Here is a 21,992-nt window from a genome sequence, read left to right as displayed (position 1 = left end):
TATCAGCTTGAAGATTAAATATCTTGTCTTTGTAGTGTATTCAACTGAATATAAGATGAAAAGGATTCCCAAATCATTATATTCTGTTTTTATTTTCGTGTTACATAACATGCCACTTCATTGGAATTGGGATTTGTACTCGACCATGTCTGATGAAATCTAAATATCAACACTGGTTGGATTTTGTCATGTCAGTTCTTGGTAAAAGGCTTCTCACATTCATAAGCACAAACCAAAACCAGATCTGTTCAGGAAGGCAGCAGGAATGCAAACACTCAGTGTTTGTGACAGGCTCTGGATTAGGCTCCTGGATAAACTTAAGAATAATGATACATTTCAGCTCACGTGTGCGATGAGATTTCTCTAGAATCAGGTCTCCTCACGCTGAACTTGCTGCGTTATATGAAAGACTTTGTTTTTAAAAGTGTGTGTTGAATGAGCTTTATTTTGTGCTTTTACAATTACGCCTGCAAAACGACACTTTGAGGAAAAAGTTCTGTATTAAATCAAGCTAAATAAATTAACATATTGCAGAGAGATATCAGCACGCACATGCACACGCACGCACACACATAAATACACACGCATGCACACACACACAACACATGCGCTCACCCTGGTCGCTCAGTCCTGGCTGAAGCCCAAAGGCCTGAGCCTTCAGGCAAGAGAGGGGGGAGACCAGCCCACAAAATCTGGGCAAATGGAGGGTGTGTGTGTGTGTGTGTGTGTGTGTGTGTGTGTGTGTGTGAGAGAGAGAGACAGAGAGGAGGGACGGTGTGAGAAGTGGGTGGAGATGGGACTCCTGAGGGAGTGTTTGAGGTGTCTCAGCAGCTCTCTGCTTCAGAGCCTCTGAAGACGCTGAAGTTGAAGTCAGTCGAAACGCACTCGTATGTGTGTGTGTGTGTGTGTGTGTGTGTGTGTGTTGCTCATCGACTCTTTTCTGCTTTTTTTTTCACATGGACTTTACACCAAAGCACTATGGGAGTACAGCGGCGGCCGCCGTGCTGTCAGAGGATTGTTAAAGTTCCTTCAGTGTGAGGAGAACAGATATTCCTGGAGAGTCGCTCAGCTGGAGCTCAGGTGAGTTTTCTGTCGTTCACCGTGCACGGCGCTTCACTCCACTTCACTCTGCTGTGTACTGTGGAGCACAACGCCACTATTTAGTGTTAATATCACCAAACACTGCGCAGGAGTGTGTAAACAGAGCGCCACAGAGGAAGAACTCTTCCTGCAGCACATAAATCAGACAACTGCTGGAAAATAATGAAGTTTTTGCACATTATGATTCTCATGTCATCATCCTGCAGTTACAGTGTGTATCTGAGGCCTCCTGATAAAAGGTGTTCATATGCTCCTGAAAAACCTGGAACAGTCATGGAATTTGCAAATAGCAATTTACAAGTTTTGGAAAAACTAGATATTTGCCCTGAAAGTTTTTAAAAAGTTATGGAATTTTGTTTCACAAACCTGTATAACAAATAATGTGTTCAAGGACTGTCAGAGACATGCCTTCTCAACATGTTTTCTATAAAAATCACCAAAAATGACAGCATTTATCACGGCCAAAAACTTTTTCAAGAATAAAAAAAATTGCCAAAATGTTTTCTTTGAAAAGTTGCCAAATTTCTGTAAAACCTGCAAAAGTGTTCTCTTAAAAAAAAAAATAATAATAATAATAAAAATTAAAAATAATTTAATTTTAAAAATTGTCCCATTTTTTAAATTTTAAAAATTACCAAATATGAAAAAGAAAAAAAAAGATATTTTAAATCCATAAAAATGAAAACAAAAAATAAGAAAATGCCTAATTTAAAAACAAAAATCTCTGAAATAAAAAAGAATCTGCAAAATGTCTTCTTTAAAAATCTCTAAAAAACAAAATGCCAAAATGTTTTCTAAAAACCTAAAAAAAACTGGAATTTTTTTGAAGAAAATGTGGCCTTCTTTTGAAGTTTTCTTTCGTTGTATGCCCCTCCCCTAAAGCCAACTTAAAAAAAGTCACTCCTCAGTCTTTAAAAATTATTTGACACCCCCCCTTTTTGCACCGCCCCCTCCCCTTTAATAAATAACAACCAGTCCCTAAGTTATTCTGAAATGCTCAGTTCTGATCCTGTTCTGAATTAATTATTTTTTAAAATAATATATATTTAAAAAAGCTCTCATATAGTCATGAAAACAACTGATAAGGTTGATGGTTTCTAAATTTTGAAAAAAATGAAAATTTGTCGGTAAAAATGTGTTTGAACTCTGTTTAGTGTTTTTAAGCACAACTTTTCTGACTGAGAGTCGATCAATCAGTGAACGTTACTGCAGAGTAAAAGTAAAAGAGTGACTTTTTGGTTTGATGAAGGAATCATGCGTCTCTGACAGTGTTAGCTGCGAGCGTTTGCATGGGAGGGAGCAGCGGTAAGAGCAGCGGGGGAGGCACATGTCAACGCATGCAGCCGAGCTCCTGACATTCGGTCAAAGCTTCCCTCCCTTCGCCCTCTCAGAGCTGATTTCCTCCGTGTGGGGAAATTGCTCAATCACGTTTTTGAAGCCGCAGCAATGACGCGTATACCCAAATCTCCTGCGATGCAATGACAGGAGGAGAAATGAGGAGAGTCATATGCAGTCCTGTCGTTTCCAGAGTGCATGAATGGTGTTTATGGCGGATGATTGCAGAGATAACCTTAAAGCAGTCATGATGGAAAGCGACACACGTGGTTGTTTCGTAAACAGTGAGGAACTCGCTCTTTCACCTGAACCTCAGCTGACCTGAAAGTTGCCCGAGGCTGCTGTGTTTTGATTTTTAAGGCGCATAATTCGTTTTTACGACACCCAGAGAGCAAAATCTCTGATAAGACAACTTGCGAGTGCAGGATTAAGTTTCCCGTCATGTAAAGTTTCCCTGCAGAGATATTACAGTGGAGCATTTTAGTCTGCAGCGAGAGCTTTTCAAACGGTCTAATGGGCAATTTGACAAAAGCAGAGGCTCATTAGTGACGGCGCTGCCAACATGGCGGCGTTGAGATACGATCTAGATGCGGAGGACGGATGGAAGTGCCCGTCACGAAGGTTAGATGGATATTTACCCTCAATGGCCTCTTCAGCTGATTTACTCACTAATTTATTACCTGAGTTTTTCTGTCACTGAGAGCTGCAAGAATCGCCAAAATGTTTTCTTTGTAAAAACTCTCAAAGAGTTTAAAGAAGTTGCCAAAAATGTTTAAAGGACTCAAGGGTTTAAGGACCATTCCTCTCAAACATGTTTTTTTAATCACCAAAAATGACTCTATTTATCACAGCCAAAATCTTCAATCTCAAAAAGAGTTTAAAAAAAGCCAAAATGTTTTTTAAAAAACTGCTAAAAATGTTTATTTCTTTAAAAATGTCAAAAAAAAATATATTTTTTTTAAAAATCTCTAAAAATATATTTTTTTTTTTATGTTTTTTTTCAAATCTTTAAAAAAAAGCCCAAAATGTAGGAATTAAGGGGCTCAAGGGTTCAAGGACTGTCGGAAACATGCCTTACAAACATATTTTTTGTAAAATCTGCCAACATTTTTGAAAGAAAATGCGTTTTTGAGGGCGTATTTTCTGTACAAATCAGCAGTAAAAATAAATACAAAAAAGAGCCATTTAAAGCTGCATGCCCCTCTCTCATAAAGCCAAATTAAAAACCAGAAGTCTCTCCACAGTGATTAAAAATGATTTGAGTAGAGCTGCAGAAACAGATGAATGAACGAAATGAATGAATGAATGAATGAATGATGCATGAAATGAGTGAAATTGTACTGAAACTAGAAAATATAATCTAAAAGAGTGTGAGATAAAGAGGAAGTGAAATGAAACATAATGAAACTGACTCTAAACTGCTGAGGCATTTCTGACCCTCCCTGTAATTATAGTGTTTGCTCTGAGGCCTGAGTGACCCCTGTGTGTGTGTGTGTGTGTGTGTGTTGTGTGTGTGTGTGTGTGTGTGTGTGTGTGTGTGTGTGTGTGTGTGTGTGTGTGTGTGTGTGTGTGTGAGAGAAGGGGCAGGTTAACTTTAAAGGACACCCCCGACCCCTCCATTAAACCTTCCAGCCTCCATGACTGAAAACCCTGCAGCTCTGAGACGAGTTGACCTGAGAAATACAGTAAAACTCTTTGCAGTAAAGTCTGCTTTTTTAGAAACAAGGTTCCCACAGTCATGGAACTCATGGAATTTCACAATCAGTTTTTCAGGCCTGAAAAGTCATAAAACCATAAAAATCATTGAAAGTTTTGGAAAAAGTTGCAAATGTGTTGCGTGTAATCAGTTAAAGTGACATTAGTGTAATATAACTGTGAATTTATTTTCTGTAGCTGACGACGTTAAATAGCTGTTATTGTTGTTTTTCTTTATTAATTCATACAAAAGTGTTTTTAGTTTCGTTCCATGCTCTGTCTCCTCATTCATGTCCTCCCACATTTCAAATAATAATTTTAGCACTTTTGGATTTAGGTGAGGGGCAGACAACTTTAAAAGCTGTACCTCATAATTATTTTACTATTGATTTTTAAAAGAAAATATGCTTTCCGAACATTTTTGGTAATTTTTATTCTTTTAAAAATATTTTGATGATTTTTTTTCTTTGGTGTTTGGCTTTGTTTTTTAAGAGAACAGCTTTTGGAAGGCATATTTTCTTTAAAAGCTTTTTTAAAGAAAATAAAGAATTTAAATTTAAAGAAAAATTTTTAAAGGCATTTTTTTTTCTTCCTTTTAATTTTTTTGGCAATTTTATTTTATTTTTCATTTTAAAACGTTTTGGCTTTTTTTTAAAACTAGAAAACCTTAAGTTTTGGGATTTTTTTTATTTGTTTGTTTAATTTATAAAAAGCATATTTATCATTATCATAAGCATATTATATCTTTGAAAATCACCAAAATAGCACAATTTAGCGAAGACCGAAATTGTAAAAACAGAAGTTATTGTTGGACTTTTAAAATATTCAGCAGTCATTGAACACATCTGGTGCAGCGCTGAAATTATGTTTGAAAATATATATATAAATATATATAAATTATAACAGTCTCATTTTGTTTTTGTGCAATTTATTTCTCGAAATGAACATGAAGAGGTTCAGCAAGTATCATCTAGCCCAAAAGCTGTTGTAATGTTTCTCTCGCTGACTTTAAACGTTTCCATGACTTCAAACTGGATCTTTACGAGCGCCCGCACTCAGAGCACCAACACGACTTTAACAGACGCTGCGACAGTTAAAGTTTTAGTGTGGAGGGGAGGAGCGGCTGCATTGAGACAAAATGCTCGAGTTGTCAGTTAACATATGTATATTTTTTTACCACTCGTGACCTCAGACATTTAAAATCTTTGATGATCTGGACTCAGGCAAGCCTGCAGGGACTTTAGAGGGGGGACAAAATGATCACAAAGCGCAGAAAGTCGAGTCAGTTACCTCAAACGGATAAAAACTGTCTTTCAAATAAGTGACGGAGCAGCTGTGGGTGAGGAGGCAGAGCGGATCGTCCACTAATGGGAAGGTTTGATCCCTGGCTCCTCTAGTCTGCACGGAGAAGTATCCTTGATCAAAATACTGAACCCCAAATGCTCCTGATGGCTGTTTGATCGGTGTGAAATGTCTAAAAACTGAGGAGATGTCACCTTGTGTGGTAGCTTCAGCTTCAGTGTGTGAAGGTGTGTGTGAACAGGTGACACTATCTTTCTGTCAGCTGATGTGTGTGTGTGTGTGTTATGTGTTGTTTTGGTGGTGTGTCTGTGTGACGTCACAGACAGTCAGGAGAACAGGGAAACAGCAGAAAGCAGCAGGAACAGAGGTCTGTGAAAACCTTTCAGCAGTTTCTTCTCTTTATGTTTATCTTACTTACTCAGTCTCTCTTTCAAACTCGGCGCAGGTGTATTTGGATCTATGTTTCAGCTGCTTAGGAGGAGACGGAGGGTAACTAGTGATGGCGCGTCATTGCACCTCAGCATTTAAGGAGCTGAAATTACCGCGTTCACCCGGGTGTTGTGTTCCCAGGCTTTAGAGGCTTTAGAGTGAAAAATGCTTTGAGTGATCTTCAGACTAGAAAGGAGCTTCACAAGTGCAGGTTTATTTACTGTTTTAAAGTCAGATTCCTCCTTTTACTTAAAGAAAAGAGAGAACAAAGTGTCTCTGATTTTTATTTATTTATTTCTCAGGGATAGTGCATATTAATAAAAAAATAAAATCATCATTGTAAATATGCCAGAATTAGACAGAAAGCTAGTTTTTATCTGCAGTCCATGAGGGGACTTTTTTTCTGGATCAAGGTCGTTTTTGTTTTATGTCAAAACAAAAACCAAATACAGCTTACACATGAAACATCTGGAAAAAAAAGTTCCAACCATACTTCCCACTGGGATCTCAGATAACTTAAAGAATAAAATTAACAACAATAAATCAAATTTCAAAGAATACCTCACAAACAATGACAATATAAAAACTTGAAAATAAATAAAATGAATATTACAAATAATAATAATAATAATATAAGAATCAGTCAGTCAACTGGTAGCTGCCATGTTTTCAACAAATGAAAAAAACGGCGTATCTGATTTCTGTAAATGAACATAACACATGATTATGGGAATAAGATGCTGGAACTTTTCTTTTTGTGGCCGTGTAGCGTGATCTCTGTGTAAAATCGTCCTCTGACTCTGTTCTCAGGGTTTCATTAGAGCTCTGTGGTTCTGACGGGGTTAAATAGGCTGTAAACTCGCCTCAATATAACCAGTCAGCTCCAGTTAAAGGCCTCCAGTACCCGGCTTCATGCTGAGAGGTTATACTGGAGGCCGCACCCTTCCCCGACCCCTGAACCCCTCCAGGGGGGTCAGCATCGTCACCTCACCAAATCCAGCAGGTCTGATCTGAAATTACACTCCTGCTGAGGCGGTCGCTAGCTGAGAGAGTTTCTGCAGATGAAGGTATCGATAGTTTCATTTTCATTCATTCCCAAAGTTGAATCCACCTGCATTTTTAGTTTTTTTTTCCCTTTTGCAACAAAACAGCAGTGACGGAGACTAGAGTGCTGATAATAATAAAAATCTGACTAATAAAACGGTTAGTTTAGATTTTGTGATGCTTTGTCTTTTCACTCGTCTCTTCAAAGCCACCAAACTCAAATAACAAAAACAGTCATTTTTACGTCACAGAACAGTGCGTCCACTTCTGCCTCCATCAGTTTTTGGTTTTTGTGTTATGGTTAATTCATTAAATGCGGTGCTGATTCAGGCTCAGTCAAGACGGAAGAGACACATTAGGCCCTAAAAATATAATGAACCTGCGCTTTAACTAATTATTTAATGCAGAATACACCAAAAGCCTGAACACTAGTTTCCATTAACCCTCAAACTGTGTGCAAATAGAAATTGCGAATATAAAATACGTTTAATGGAAACAACGTCAAGTTTGAAAAAACTCCTGTTTACCAGAAAAAAGTAAACACTATAATGTTAATAATATACTTATATAATATATACTAAAAATAATATACTAACATTTATTCATTGTTATTTAAATTTTCACTTGACTTTATAAAAACGTTGCAATGAACTTACGGTATACGATGGTAAAAGGTATTTAAAGAAAGTTTGTTATATAAGAAATTCTAAATTTCAACAGAAATATTGTCATTTTTATAGTAAATGTGTATCGCTTCCAAATATAGGTTATCGGTCTCGGTTTAGTAATTGGCCCTGAAAAAATAATCGATCGACTCCTGGTCGCATTTAATGTCCACTGAACAATGAAGTCCGGCTCTGTCCAGCTCTGGGGTCAAAGGTCAGAGTCACTAAACACTGATAACAGGAGGAAAAAGTCATAAAGTGAGAGTCGAGCAGAGCGCCGGGGGGGAGGACAGGTCCGAGCGGGCAGAGGGGGGGCGATGGCGGCCCGTGCGGTCCTTCCTCTGACCCCCCGACCCTCCGACCCTCCATCACCTGGTTTTAATGAATACCTGCAGTCAGGAAGTCGTGTCAGGGAGGAGTGATTGTTTTTCTGCTCTTACCGAAAGTCAACAGCCCTCATTTCTCACTCGTCTCTCGGCGGTCGTTTTTCGGGCTCAGTAGGCGTCAGCTGTTTGGAGTGGGCTGTGCCATCGATGATTGACAGGTCCCGCCTCTCAGACATCAACACCTGGTTTCCTGCAGAGTTTTATAGCGGAGACACATCACCTCACACAGAGAGCGACCCCAAAACGCCACGAGATTTTATCAAATAGAATAAAACAGAATCAGTCCTCGCCTCCTCCATGATCAGGGTCCTGCAGGAGAGGAAGGATTTTAAGAGTCGTCTTTGTGTTACGACGGTGAATTTAGGGCTGAAACTGAGGATCATATATGCAAATTATGAGCGTTGTAGCTTTATTTTAATCCACATAACTATTTACAGTTCACTGTTTTTCGCACATATCATAACTGTGGCACACTGTGCTTATGCTCATGGTGCGGCGTGTAAAGACGATACCTCAAAATCAGACATCCAGAAAGTAAAATTCACAAAAAAAACAACAATTTGCAGACAAACTGTATCATATATCTAAAATAAAAGTCATGATTTGACAGTGAGAAACACAAAATACCAAAAAACCCCAAAACAAAACCAAAATACAACAACAACTCGCAAATAAACGTATCATACATCCATCCAAAATAAAAAGATGTGATTTGACTGTGAGAAACACAAAATCACCGAAATAAAAAAACTGCATCATACATCCAAAATAATGGACGAGATTTGAGAGAGAGAAAAACAAAATAAAAAAAACAAACATAAAAAAAAAACCCCAACAACTTGCAAATAAACTGGATGTATTTCCCAGCTCTTTTTGAAAAATGATTTATTTTAGTATTTTTGTGCCTCCGTACGAATGATTCTCTTTGAGCTCTTTCATTATTGAATTTGTTGGACGTTTCTCAGACGCGATTCTCAGTTTTGTGAGTCGGCAGTTTAAAAAATAAAGAACATAAACACCTGATTGTTGGATATAATCTCTTTCAGTGTGTTGTTTGGACTCAGATGTAAAATAACTTTAATCCCACAGTGAGTGTGTGTATTAGGCGGAAACAAATGATGTGTGATGTGAAGACCTCACACCGAGCCCGAGGAAAACACACGATGGCGTTCAGACCGCCGGCGGCTCCAATAACCGCTGACAATTTACAGAAAGCTTCCGATGATTGAGGGATTAGAGGAGATTATAAAGTTTTACTCTGAAGGAGGACGAAGTCCACAAACTCGGGTTTACTCGTTCGATAGAAACCTCCGGACTCGTTCAGACAAACTGATTCAAGTCAGCGACGTCTTCAACCGACAAAAGCTTCAGATCTGAGTGATTCTCGGCGATAGAAACGGCTCAGAGCGGGGACGCTCTGTGTGCTCTGGTTAGGGGCCACTTTTGTCAAACGACAGGAGGCCAGGGGCCAGTCCCAGCTGCCCCGTATGTATTGATCGGATTTTAGACATTTTTGGGTTTTAGGATGTTTTTAGGATTTAAGGACGATACTCTGATGTAGGAACATGCTGTTTTTTTAGGAGGTTTCTAGGACATTTTCACGATTTTTATATGTTAAAGTTATAAGATGTTTCTGGTATTATAGAACATTTCTAGGATTTTCGGGAAATTTCTAGGATTTTAGGACGTTTCTAGGATTTAACGACGCTCTTAGGATGTAAGGACATTTAATTTACGGATATTTGTAGGACATTACAAGGGTTGGGGGACGTCCCTTGGATTTAAGGACATTTCGGATTTTAAGAAATTTCTTGGATTTTAGAACATATTTAAGGATTTTTGAATGTTTCAAAGATTTTAGGACATTGCTGGGATTTTAGGATGTTTCAAGGACTTTAGGATGTTTCTAGGATTTTAGGACATACCTAAGATTTAAAGATATTTCTAGGATTTTCTGAAAAGTTCTAGTATTTCAGGGCATTCCTTGGATTTTAGGACATTTGAAGAACTTAGGATATTCTAGAATATTAGGACATTTTAGGATTTTAAGACATTTCTCATATTTGAGGACATTTCTCATATTTGAGGACATTTCTAGGATTTTAGGACATCAGGGTCTTATCTAGGACCTCTGTCGGGGGGTGTTGGATCCTCCACTGGCTCTTTTTTGATCAACAAGCTCTGTTTTGATGCTGTTTTATTCACTCTGGTACTTTATGATTACTAAAAGTACAAAAGTATATGTTGTTTTTATTGTGAATTGGAAAAAGGTTTTGAGGGCCACCCGGCACCCTGTCAGGGGCCAAATTGGCCCTCGGGCCTTAAGTTGAATATCACTGACTCGTATTAAAAACATAAGGTCAGATTAAACCTCCTCTTCTCTTTAACATTCAGAGAACTTTGTCTGAGAGTTTTTTTTATGACGCCCTGCGCTCCTTTGATTGCTGTTGCGTTTAAATGCTAAAGACCGTCACGTCTCTGCACTAAGTGTCTTCGGAAACAACCTTTTGTCTGAATGGGACCGGCTCGCTGTCGCACTTCATTGTCAGATTTGACATTTTCAGGTTTTTTCACCCTTAGAGGAGGAGCGAAGCGTCACTCGCGCTTTGTATTCAACAAGTTTAATTTTTTTTTCCCACCATAATACAAGAGTGAGCGTTTAATAGACTGACACGGAGTGAAGCCTTTCCATCCATCACGGCTCAATGCTGCAGCTCAGACTCATTACCCTGTTAGATTGTACCCGTCCTCACACTATGGACGCCGAGGCTTTTTTTATCAATAGGGAGGAAATTGAACTCTGCAATTATGCAAATGAGAAGTCGTCTGAAAGTTAGTTTAGATGCACGTGGAGGATAAATGTGTTTTTAGCATCGTGGCTGAGCCAGGACGGTCAGACGAGGACACTAAAAGCGCCCTTATTTAACATTTACAGGCAGGATTTAAACATTGTTCATAACACAACTTTAAGGACCTTTTTAAGGTTTATAATTCATGTAATAAGATGAATAATAAATGACAGATAATACAGGAGAGCAGAGCTGTAATAACATTTAATGTTTCATACAGTTTATTAACTGTTTACACATGTGCACAAAATAATTGCAGAAGAGTTTAAGAGTGAAGAAATTCTGCAGCATTTAGTAGATTAACTGATGACTCAATCAACAGTCAATCAACAGTGATTACTCTAATTGTTTCAGTTACTTATCTGTCAAAACTGTCAAACATTTTGCTGCCCCCGGCTTCTTAAATGTGAGAATTTGCTGCATTGTTTTAGTCATTTCTTTGTTTTAACTTTTAATTGAGAGAAGAGAAGAAATGACCAAAATATAGAATCCTTTTTTTTTCAGAGAACAATTCCCATCCCCAGATAAATGAAGCCATACTTTCATTTGAATAACAGTCTGTGACTCCCCCCCCGCACACACACACGCACACACACACACACGCACACACACACACACACACACACACACACACACACACACACACACACACACACACACACACACACACACACACCTGATATTATATTTCAGCAGCTCCTTTTCTTTCTTTCTTTGGAAACTGGAGGTGTAATCACTTCACAAAACCCAGGAAACAGGTTGATGGGATGAATGCAGTCGGAGGAGGAACAGCGTCTAGATTTCAGTGGAAAAAAAGAAAAACTCTGAAATCCTTTATTGCCCCTCATGAGACCAGTTTCTTAACCCTTTAGGGCTCGCTTTAATATCAGCACTCGTCATCAGGTGGAAAATAGTCAAAATGACAAATTCAGAGTCAAAAGCCCAGAATGACACCCAGAAATAATACAAGTCCTGTTTTTCTGCTCTGATGGCTGTGGGGTCAAAAATGTCAGTTTGAATGGGTTTCAATGGAGCATTTTTGGACCTGAACAGTCTGAATGTAACTATTTAGTTTCCACAGTGTATTTTAGACTTATTGTAGGAGCTGAGCTGCAAATTCACTGATTACACTCAAATACACAATCTGGACTACATTTAGGACACATACATCAACACACACACAATTATCCAAATAATTAAGAATGAAAAGTGCGTAAAATGTCCCTAATGTGACCCAGATGAAGTGGTGTGAAGAGTGTTTTTGGGTAGGTACAGTGATAATGAGCTGCTGTGTCGGGCAGGACCTGTTGATCAAACCTCGCTCCCTTTAAAAAACACCTCGGGCTCCTCAGAGCCAGATTGGCAGCTCTGAGGATCCATGATTCAACTTGTCTGAGTTACAGGAGTCATCACGCAGGAAGTCGTGACTCCCTGAACACTGAGTGAAGTGCTCCGCTTGGTTGGAGGTAATTTGCATGTGGGACTGATCAGTAAGGAGACGGTGACTGCAAAAAGAGAACAGACGCACGGAGAGCTGCAACTGTTTCATTATCGATTCGAACACAGATACCGTCTAAAAAATAAAAAGATTGGGGAAAATGCTCAGGGAAAAATGTCTAGAGACAAAACTGTAGAAACTAGAAATATTATAATTTTGCTTAAGCACGTTTGCATGTTTTGTTTGCCTCCATTTTTCAAAATCTTTTTTTTTTTTACTCAGTAATTTCATGTAATTTTCTTGTACTTTTCACTAAATTTGACTTCTTTCAAAAACACTGGGAAGAAATTATTGAAAAATTGAAATTGAAAAAAGCATCAAATGAAATAAATAAAATATAACAAACAGATCCCCTCAAAATTGCTAAATAAGTATGTGTAATTCGATCTACTGGAAACATCCTAAAGAAGTTGTGTCAAACTCATGTGACCTCAGCCTGCGGCAGAGAGCCGGCAAACATGAAACAGACACACTTCTCTGGTGTGTGTTGAGACGTGTGTGTAACTGCAGCAGGTTTCAGCAGTGTGATGCTCCAGCAGAGCTTCACTGACACACAGAGCTGCAGGGTCTGCTCTCTGAGAGTCACACAGAGCTGACACACAGAGCTGCAGACTCTGCTCTCTGCTCTGAGAGTCACACAGAGCTTCACTGACACACAGAGCTGCAGGGTCTGCTCTCTGAGAGTCACACAGAGCTTCACTCTGACACACAGAGCTGCAGACTCTGCTCTCTGCTCTGAGAGTCACACAGAGCTTCACTGATACACAGAGCTGCAGACTCTGCTCTCTGCTCTGAGAGTCACACAGAGCTGCAGGGTCTCCTCTCTGCTCTGAGAGTCACACAGAGCTTCACTCTGACACACACAGAGCTGCAGGGTCTGCTCTCTGCTCTGAGAGTCACACAGAGCTTCACTGATACACAGAGCTGCAGACTCTGCTCTCTGCTCTGAGAGTCACACAGAGCTGCAGGGTCTCCTCTCTGCTCTGAGAGTCATACGGGCGAAATGTGATCCAGGAAGCTGCAGCTCAACATGTGGCTGCAGGTCGCTACCTGGATCACACACACCAGCAGGAAGGTGTGTGTGTGTGTGTGTGTGTGTGTGTGTGTGTTTGTGTGTGTGTGTGTGTGTGTGTGTGTGTATGGGACCGGGGAGAGTGGGGGCCCGGGGTCTCTCTGCCCTGCAGCGCTGGATGTTTGGATGAAAACATAAACGTTTCCTTTGAGTCTCAGTTTCAGGTTCAGTCGAGTTTAGCAGCTTCAGAGAATCTCTGAGCGACACGAGAGTCTGCAGCAGAATCACAACACTTTTCAACGACTCACGGCAGTTTTAGTTTAAACACACGAGGCCAGAGTGCCAGAGTGCAACCTGGGAGAAAGTTGTCAGCAGTGATACTCAATTTATGGCCCCCGGTAGGATGCCAAGTGGCCCCCAAACCATTTTCACAATAATAATCAAGTGATTCACCCTGTGAATTGTTTTTGTACTTTTAGTATCCATGAAGTGCCAGAATGCAAAAAACAGCATCAAAATAGAGCTTGCTGATCAAAAAAGAGCCAGTGGAGGATCCCCCACACCCCCGACAGAGGTCCTACTAAGACCATTATGTCCTAAAATCCAAGAAATATCCAAAAATCCTAGAAATATCCTATAATCCTAAAAAAAAGTCCTTAAATCTTAGATATGTCTTAAAATCTTACAAAAGTCTTAAAATCTTCAAAAAGTACTTAAATCCTAGATGTCTTTAAGTCCTAGAAATGTCCTAAAATCTCTGAATTGCCCACAAAGTCTAAAAATGTCCCCAAATCCTAGAAATATACTATAATCCTAAATAATGTCCTATAGTCCTTGACATGTCCCAAAATCCTAGATGTCTTAAAATCCTAGAAACATGTTTGGGCTGCTGTGATTGGCCCCTGGTCGCCTGTCACTTTGTGGCCCCCAAACGAACCAGATTGCGTGTTCTTGCTGTGCAGTTTAGGAAGAGAGAATCAGTTTAGTTAACTTGTTTAGAAACAGATAGTAGTTCACGGCTCAGTTTTTCGGAGAGGTGGACAGAGTGCGGCGTGCAGCTCTGCGGCGCTCTCAGCGTCTGTGCAGTCACATGACTCCGTGTGCGATGATGAGGCAATGATGCTGATTTGTGGGATTCATTACACGACTGACACAGTGTTCATTACATTCAAATGGAATTGATCACATTCATGTTTGTGTAATTCATCCTCATCTCCTCTTCAGCTTCAGCTGCTGCTGGAGTTTAATTTCAGCTGCGGAGAAACATCACAGGAGCAAATATCTGTTCAGGTGTTTCTGAGTTATGATGCTGTCAAACAGTGTTCGATGCTCTTTAGTCTCAACCAGAGCGAATTCCACAGCTCACTGCATCGCCTGTGTCTGCCTGATCCACCTTTAATTCATGCTGTAGTACTTATTATAGCAACATTTACTTTATTCCCACGTGGAGCCATATTTTTGAGATTAATGTGGAATTTGATATATTAAATAAGGGTCGACCTTTATTGGTTTTTCAAGGCCAGGACCGATACCAATTATTAGTAGTTAATTAATTAACCGATAACCGATATTTGGAACTGATATGCATTTACAATAAAAATCTTTCTGTCAATATTTAGAATTTGGAATACAACAAAATCCAATGTAAAACTTTGTTTAAACACTTTAACAAATGTTTAATCAAACGGAAACTTCCAACAAATACAGCGAGTTCCCTGCAGCTTTTTTAAAAAATAAATTCAAGTGATATTTTAATTAAAATTTGATAAAAATAGCCCCCTGAGTGAAAGTTCCTCCCATGCTGACACTTTCTTTGCACTTTTTAATCAATTAATTTTGTTGGTGAACATTAAAATAAAATGCAGGTACAGATAATAGACAAAACAGCAAATATCGGCCCCAATAATCAGCCGCGTTCTGATCTGATCTGTGAACCAGGAGCACGGTAACACAAACTAAACTGTCTTTACGCACTCATGCAGTGACATCTGCAATCTGTGAGGGATCTCTACAGATATTTTAGTCTAAAAACAAAAAGTGAAAGTGGTTTAGACCACGACACATCTCTTAGAATAAATTATGCTAAAACTTATTTTAATCTGGCCTCGCAAGTGAAAAAAAAGAAAGAAAATTCAGAAAAATGCAGATGGGAAGATTCCTTAAATCTCTTTCGAAACCCAAATAGTGACCCTGACCACAGAAATCTGATTATCTGTCACCAAGTGCCCCGACTGGCTGCAGATAAAACCCCACATACCTGTCATACTCCACTGAAACCCTCAGCGCCGCTGAGCCTGCAGCCAACCTGGAGACGCTCACCTGAACGCTCGGGACATCAGGGAGGGCTGTTTTTAAAAAACCTGAGAAATGATGAAATAATGTGTGACATTGGTTTTCAAACCTTTGTGGCAGAATATGACGGCATCTTTTGTTTCGCACCTTTGTGTGTTAAATTTAGGACTTTAAAGACATCACAGTGGGGTCTAATAGTTCAGATCATCATGTAACTTGCGTATTTGGTGTATGTGTACTGTGGTGTGTAGTTTTTGCTCACGCTCTGACTGGACCAGTATTACAAACTGTCTGGCTCCTGCAAGGTTTTCCAACAAAACACCTGTCTTTGCGCGCGACCAATATGTGCAAAGATGGCTATTAATAGCACCCATACCACTAATTCATGAGGTGTACCTGTAAGCCAGGCATCACCAACTGGCGGACTGCGGTCCGGATCCGTAAACTGAAACCGGAAAATACCTTTGAGTGCTGCTTGTTGATGCTTTAACTGAAAAACGTAGCAGTAGACACGACATGCCCTCATGTAAACTCTTGCAGTCTGTGGAAAAATGGCATCTTTAAACATCAGTCATTTTCACTGATGCAGCAAATCAATCTTTGTAAAAACAAATGATCAGAATCTCTCTGCTGTCCAGATGAAGTCCGCAGATTCTCAGAGTTTAGGCTTGTTTTTTGGCCGTAGTTTGAAATCTGCCTTTCCATGCACAGACAGCTGATATCCTGCCCCCTGGTGGTCGGCTCAGTCACAGTATGAAGCGTCTCTGGTTTCTCTTTTGGCATGGAGCTCACTGGGATAGGGACTTGTTCTTGGTGTTTGAGGTTGTGAATTTAGTCCTCATGTGATGCAGAATGCACTTTCTGATGTTGAGTTGTTTGTTGTCTTTTAATTTGTCTGCGGCTTGCTGCTAAAAATGCCTGACCCGCAGCCGCACAGCAGCTATAATGTTTGACTTGACTTTTTCATCCACACAGATGCATGTTTGGAAATAAAAGAACATCTGCCATCTGATCAAACGCAGCTTTCAGTAAAAGTTTTACGAGCGATGTAAATGTTTAAGTAGTGGAGGATGTGGTTTTCATCGGAGACACCGCGACTTTATTGTGCGTCAGTGATCTGAGTTTGTCTCATCTATTTTCAACATTTGGTGCCGTCGTTGTGTCCAAGTCTCCCTTGTTAAACAGATATAGCAGCTCCAGCCGTGTGGCATCTCGATCCTTTGTTGATCATGAAAGCAGCAGTTTGATGGCTCGCGCCTGCAGGGCATCCAACGCACACACGGCTCAGACCCACAGCACACACGCAGCCGTTTACTCTGGGATCAGCGCCGAGCCACCCACTGTCGTCTGCCTGATTCCCCGTCAGCAGAGTACAAATCCAGCTTCGGAGCTCTGTGATGACAAAAGGCTCACAAGTCATAATTTTCATGAGTACTTTTTGCAAGTTTTTGGCCATCAAAGGAATAATTATGGGGAGAGATTGTCTGAAAGGACTCGGAGGCAGAACTCTGCTCCTGAAACAATGTGTTGTTTAACCACTTTTTTTTTGACGTGTTGGGACAAGAGTCAGATACCTCGCCACAGGCCTGATGTGTCATTGTGTCCATTTTGTGTTTCTGTATGGAGCTCAGTGGGAAATTACTGGTCTATTTACAAAATAATAGCTACATGAGTCATGTGTGTATCACCTGCAGATATACAAGACAAGACTAAAAGAAAGTAGTTTTTTTAACTTAAAGACTTCTTCAGTCAGATTTATAGTCCAAAACAGCGTGATCTCACTTTTACTAGTATTTTCAAGTTGGTTTTATCCATGTATAGAAGCATTTTATGCATTTTATTCTGGTCTTACTTTATTTTTACACGCAGGTTTTATCATGTCTTACTGTCCTCTGTCTTTTTATATGAAGTACTTGGTGCATGTAATATTTTTCTTGTAAAGCAGGTTGGGCTGCACTTTTCATATGAAAGGGATACACAAATAAAGTTCATTAATATTATTATTATTATAAAAATTTGAAATGCAGCACTTTAGTTATTTATTTACAAGGTTGTTGTTAAGTAATTCAGACACTGATGGTGCAGCTCTGTATATTTGCATATAATGTTTTACGCCGGTCAGAGGGTACTTGGCTGAAAATATATTTTGGGGTGCATTATTGAAAATAAATTTGATAACCACTGTGTTTAGGCAGAGAACGCTGCAGTCAGAGCTTCATGATGGCGCCCTGTGATCATAACATGGGCTTACCTGTTTTAAACTACTTACAAAGTCACGGACGTGTGTTTTGTTAATATTATGGAATTAAAAAAGGTTTTTCAAATCTGTTGGTAAAACTGTGTGTGAACCCTGGTAACATGACACTGATTCGTCTGTTTTTATTTCTGTTCACAGGTGAGAGGATCTCCATGGAGGGACCAAAGATGGCAGCTTTAGGAACGGCTCTTTTCACATTAGCGTCAGTCCTCCTGCAAGTGGCGAGATGTCAGGGCAGCATGGGAAACGGGAAAGACGGCTCGCCGCTCAGGTTCACACATCACCTCTACAACGCTACCATCTTCGAGAACTCTGCCCCGCGTACGTACGTGGAGACGCCCGTTAAGATGGGCATCAAAGTGACGGACGTGCTCTGGGACATCAAATATGATGTCATCTCAGGCGACGACGACGGCCTCTTCCAGGCGGAGGCGGTGAAAGTCGGGGATTTCTGCTTCCTCAGGATTAAAACACGCACCAGCTACTCAGCGCTCCTGAACAGGGAGGTCAGAGACGCTTACACGCTCACTGTGGCGGCCACTGAAAGCACTTTTGACTTCCAGGCTAAGACAAAGGTGTTAGTCCAGGTGCTTGACACCAACGACCTGAAGCCTCTTTTCTACCCGGCCTCCTACAACGCCGCCATCAGGGAGGACATGCCACTCAAGTCGAGTGTGGTGAGAGTGAGCGCCACAGACGCCGATGTCGGAAGCAACGCAGACTTTTATTACTCCTTCACCAGCAGAGCTCACCCGTTTGTCGTCGACCCTTTCATGGGGACAGTCAGCCTCGTCAAGAAGCTCAATCACACCCGCACGGCGAGGTACGACCTCACGGTGTTGGCCGAGGACAGGACAAAGAAAATATCTGGCGTTCAGAAATTTGGAAATGTCGCCAGAGTTACAGTAAATGTTCAGAAGACGCCCACAAAGTCTCCGGTTATCACACCTCCCCCGAAACTCACAGTCTCCACAGACGGCAGAATAACTATCGATGTCCACGTGGCGGCCGGCGTTAAGCCCGTGGAATCCCTTCATATAGTGGCAGGAGATCCCCACAAGTGTTTTGAGATAATCCCCTCAGCTGTGCAGGGCGGCAACTTCCAGGTGATCTCCACAAAGAGGATTACGTGGTCTCAAAGTCCTTTTGGGTTAAATCTCTCCCTTCAAGCTAAAGACAGAAGCTTTCCCAGTTTACTCTCTCCGATGACACGCGTCCACGTCCCGGCCAATCACTACACCCCACTGGCTTTCTTAGAAGACACCTACATTGTCACACTGAGCGAATTTTCGCCGCCAAAAACTCACGTAGTCAAACTTTCCGTCACCTCGGTGCCTTTTAACGTCACCTTCAGCATCAAAAACAACCCAGACAGCAAGAAATTTAAAATAAATCCCAAAACGGGAATCATAGTGACGACAGAGAGATTTGACTACGAGAGGAAGGATCGGTATGAGTTTGACGTTGTTGCCAATCACGGCGCCGCTGAGACTCACGTGGTGGTCGAGATAACGGATGAAAATGACAACAGCCCGCAGTTCACTCAGACGTCCTATCAGGCCACGCTGGATGAAAACGCCCCTGTCGGCAGTAGCGTTTTAAAAGTGGTCGCCACAGATAAAGATAAAGGCAAAAACGGGTTTGTGACGTACGCTATCGTGAACGCAGGCCAGCTGCCGTTCGTAATAGACGCGCTCACAGGCGTCATCTCCACCTCTGAGCACTTGGACTACGAGCTGATGAAGCGGCGGTACCACCTGAGGGTTTGGGCGTCGGACAGCGGCAGCCCCTTCAGCCAGGTCAGCGAGTGCCCCGTGACCATAACGCTCAACAACGTCAACGACAACATCCCTTTGTTTGAGAGGGTGGGCTGCAACACCACTGTGCCGCTGGATTTACCCGTCGGACACACGATCGCAGAGCTGTCGGCCCTCGACATGGACGAGCTGCAGCAGTTGCGGTACGTCATCGAGGCGGGGAACGAGCTCCAGGTCTTCAGCATTGACTCGGTTTCAGGAGCCATCACCTTAAAGCAGCCGATCCCCCTCAGAGCAAACTCGTTTGATTTGAGGGTCGTCGCCACGGATGGGAAGCATTTCTCTGAGGCTTCCATCGTCAGGGTGACCATCACGAACCGCGGCGATGATGTGACGCTGCACTGCCAGGAAACGGGCGTTTTCAAACAGCTGACGGACAAACTGATCAAGTCCATCAAGCCCATTTTAACTAATCCAGAAGAAGACACGTTCTCCGATCTTCACATCATGAACCGCCACTCACCGAAGTTTGACCTGAGCATCCCGGGGTCGGTCGACCTCATCGAGGATCATCCGCTGAACGCCACCATCATCCAGTTCAAGGCAACGGACGCCGACTCCGGCTTTAACAGTAAGCTTGTGTACGCCATATCCAGCGGGAACGAGGACGGCTGTTTCGCCATCGACGTTTTCTCTGGTGACCTTCAGCTGGTTTGTCCATTAGACCGAGAAAATAAAGAGTTCTACATTTTGAACATCACTGTTTATGATTTGGGGATACCGCAAACGTCTGCGTGGAAGTTCGTGGCGGTGAACATCATGGACGTCAACGACAACCCTCCCGCTTTCGATCAGCCCAGATACGTGATCCGCGTGCCTGAAAACGCCGAGGTGGACTCCATAATTTTCACAGTTCGTGCAGCAGATCCGGATGTAGATGCAAGCGGGAGCGTCCGCTACTCTCTGTTGACATCCTCTGATATGTTCAGGGTCGACGAAGTGACCGGCGAGGTGACGGTGACGGGACGTTTGGATCGGGAATCCTCGCCCAGACACGACCTCCGCATCGAGGCCAGAGATCAAGCCAAGCCCGGCCCGCAGCTGTTTTCTATTGTCGATCTCGTGGTCGTTCTGCAGGACATCAACGACAACCCACCAAAGTTTGTCCCCAAAGTTTACAAAATCAAAGTCCCCGAGGACGTTCCCGTGGGCACGCTGCTCGTCTGGGTGGAGAGCGTGGACTTGGATCTGGGCAGCGGCGGCCTCGTCACCTACAACCTGAAGAACACGGAGGGTGGGATCTTCCACCTGGACTCCTCCACGGGCGCCTTGATCCTGGAGAGGGAGCTGGACTTCGAGAGGCGGCCGCTCTACAACCTGACGGTGCGGGCGGTGGATCACGGCCTCCCTCGCTCGCTCTCCTCCTCCTGCTTCGTGGAGATTGAAGTTCTGGACGTGAACGAGAACCTCCACAGGCCCGTGCTCTCAGAGTTTGTGTACGAGGCCGGAGTGATGGAGGACGCGCCTGTGGGGACGTCGGTGGTCACGCTCACGGCTTCGGACAAAGACCTGGGCAGAGACGGAGTCGTCCGGTACCACATCCATGACGGCTCGGGGCTCGGCGTGTTCGCCATCGATGAGGAAACAGGTAAAAAAAAAAGAAAAAACACAGTGTATTTGCTGTTTTGTTATAAAATGTGAAAATGTTCTTTTTAATTATTTATTTTTTTTATTGATCTACAGTAGTGCTTTTCATTTAAAAAAAAAAACAATAAAAAAGTAAAAAGACGCAGTAGATTTGATGTTATTACCTAGAGGAGTGTTTGTTCCAGTTGATGTGTTCAGGGACCAAAGGAAATTCAAAACTCCAACAGTAATTTCTGACAATCATTATTGATTTAATTTTAGCGATTTTTTTGTCTTTTAAACATGTCTTTCAAACCCACCCACAGGTTTGGGGTTTGGGGGTTCAGAGGGTATTTTAATAATTTTTTAAAAGTGATTTAAAGTTTTATGTCCCCCAGTCAACATAAAAACCTCTCTCCAGTCAAACTTTTTTTTAAGACTTCCCAGTTTTGACACATTCTCATAAACAACCAACAATCTTTAATAGCAGTAAAACTAGAAGACTGATTTTTTTGTTATGTTGCCTTATTGATGATGCTTTTAAAAAGCTGACAAACACCATTAACTAATCACCGAAGACTCGCCAAATCGCTGAATTTAAACAGTTTATTTCAGATTAATTAATTTATTTGCAAAATAATTTTACCACAAGGCCCATTAGTCCCTGTTCTTGAGCTTTTTTTTTTTTTTTTTTAGCATTTTATGACTTAAATTATAAACCAATAAAGTCGTGGAGGCTTCAAA

The 21,992-nt window shown here is 41.5% G+C and overlaps 1 protein-coding gene across 1 annotated transcript in view; it reads left to right on the top strand.

Moving 5' to 3' along the window:
• Positions 1-863: 863 nt before the first annotated feature.
• Positions 864-21,992, top strand: part of fat2 (FAT atypical cadherin 2) — a 121,304-nt gene continuing 100,175 nt past the window's right edge. The window contains exons 1-2 of the mRNA XM_042492869.1: positions 864-1,080; positions 18,004-21,270. Of these exons, the coding sequence (XP_042348803.1) occupies positions 18,018-21,270 (3,253 nt within the window). The 5' untranslated portion in view covers positions 864-1,080; positions 18,004-18,017. The remainder of the gene's footprint in view (positions 1,081-18,003; positions 21,271-21,992) is intronic.

Source organism: Plectropomus leopardus, chromosome 9 (assembly GCF_008729295.1).
Source record: "Plectropomus leopardus isolate mb chromosome 9, YSFRI_Pleo_2.0, whole genome shotgun sequence".
Lineage (NCBI taxonomy): Eukaryota > Metazoa > Chordata > Actinopteri > Perciformes > Serranidae > Plectropomus > Plectropomus leopardus.
This window is presented reverse-complemented; position numbering and strand designations above follow the sequence as displayed.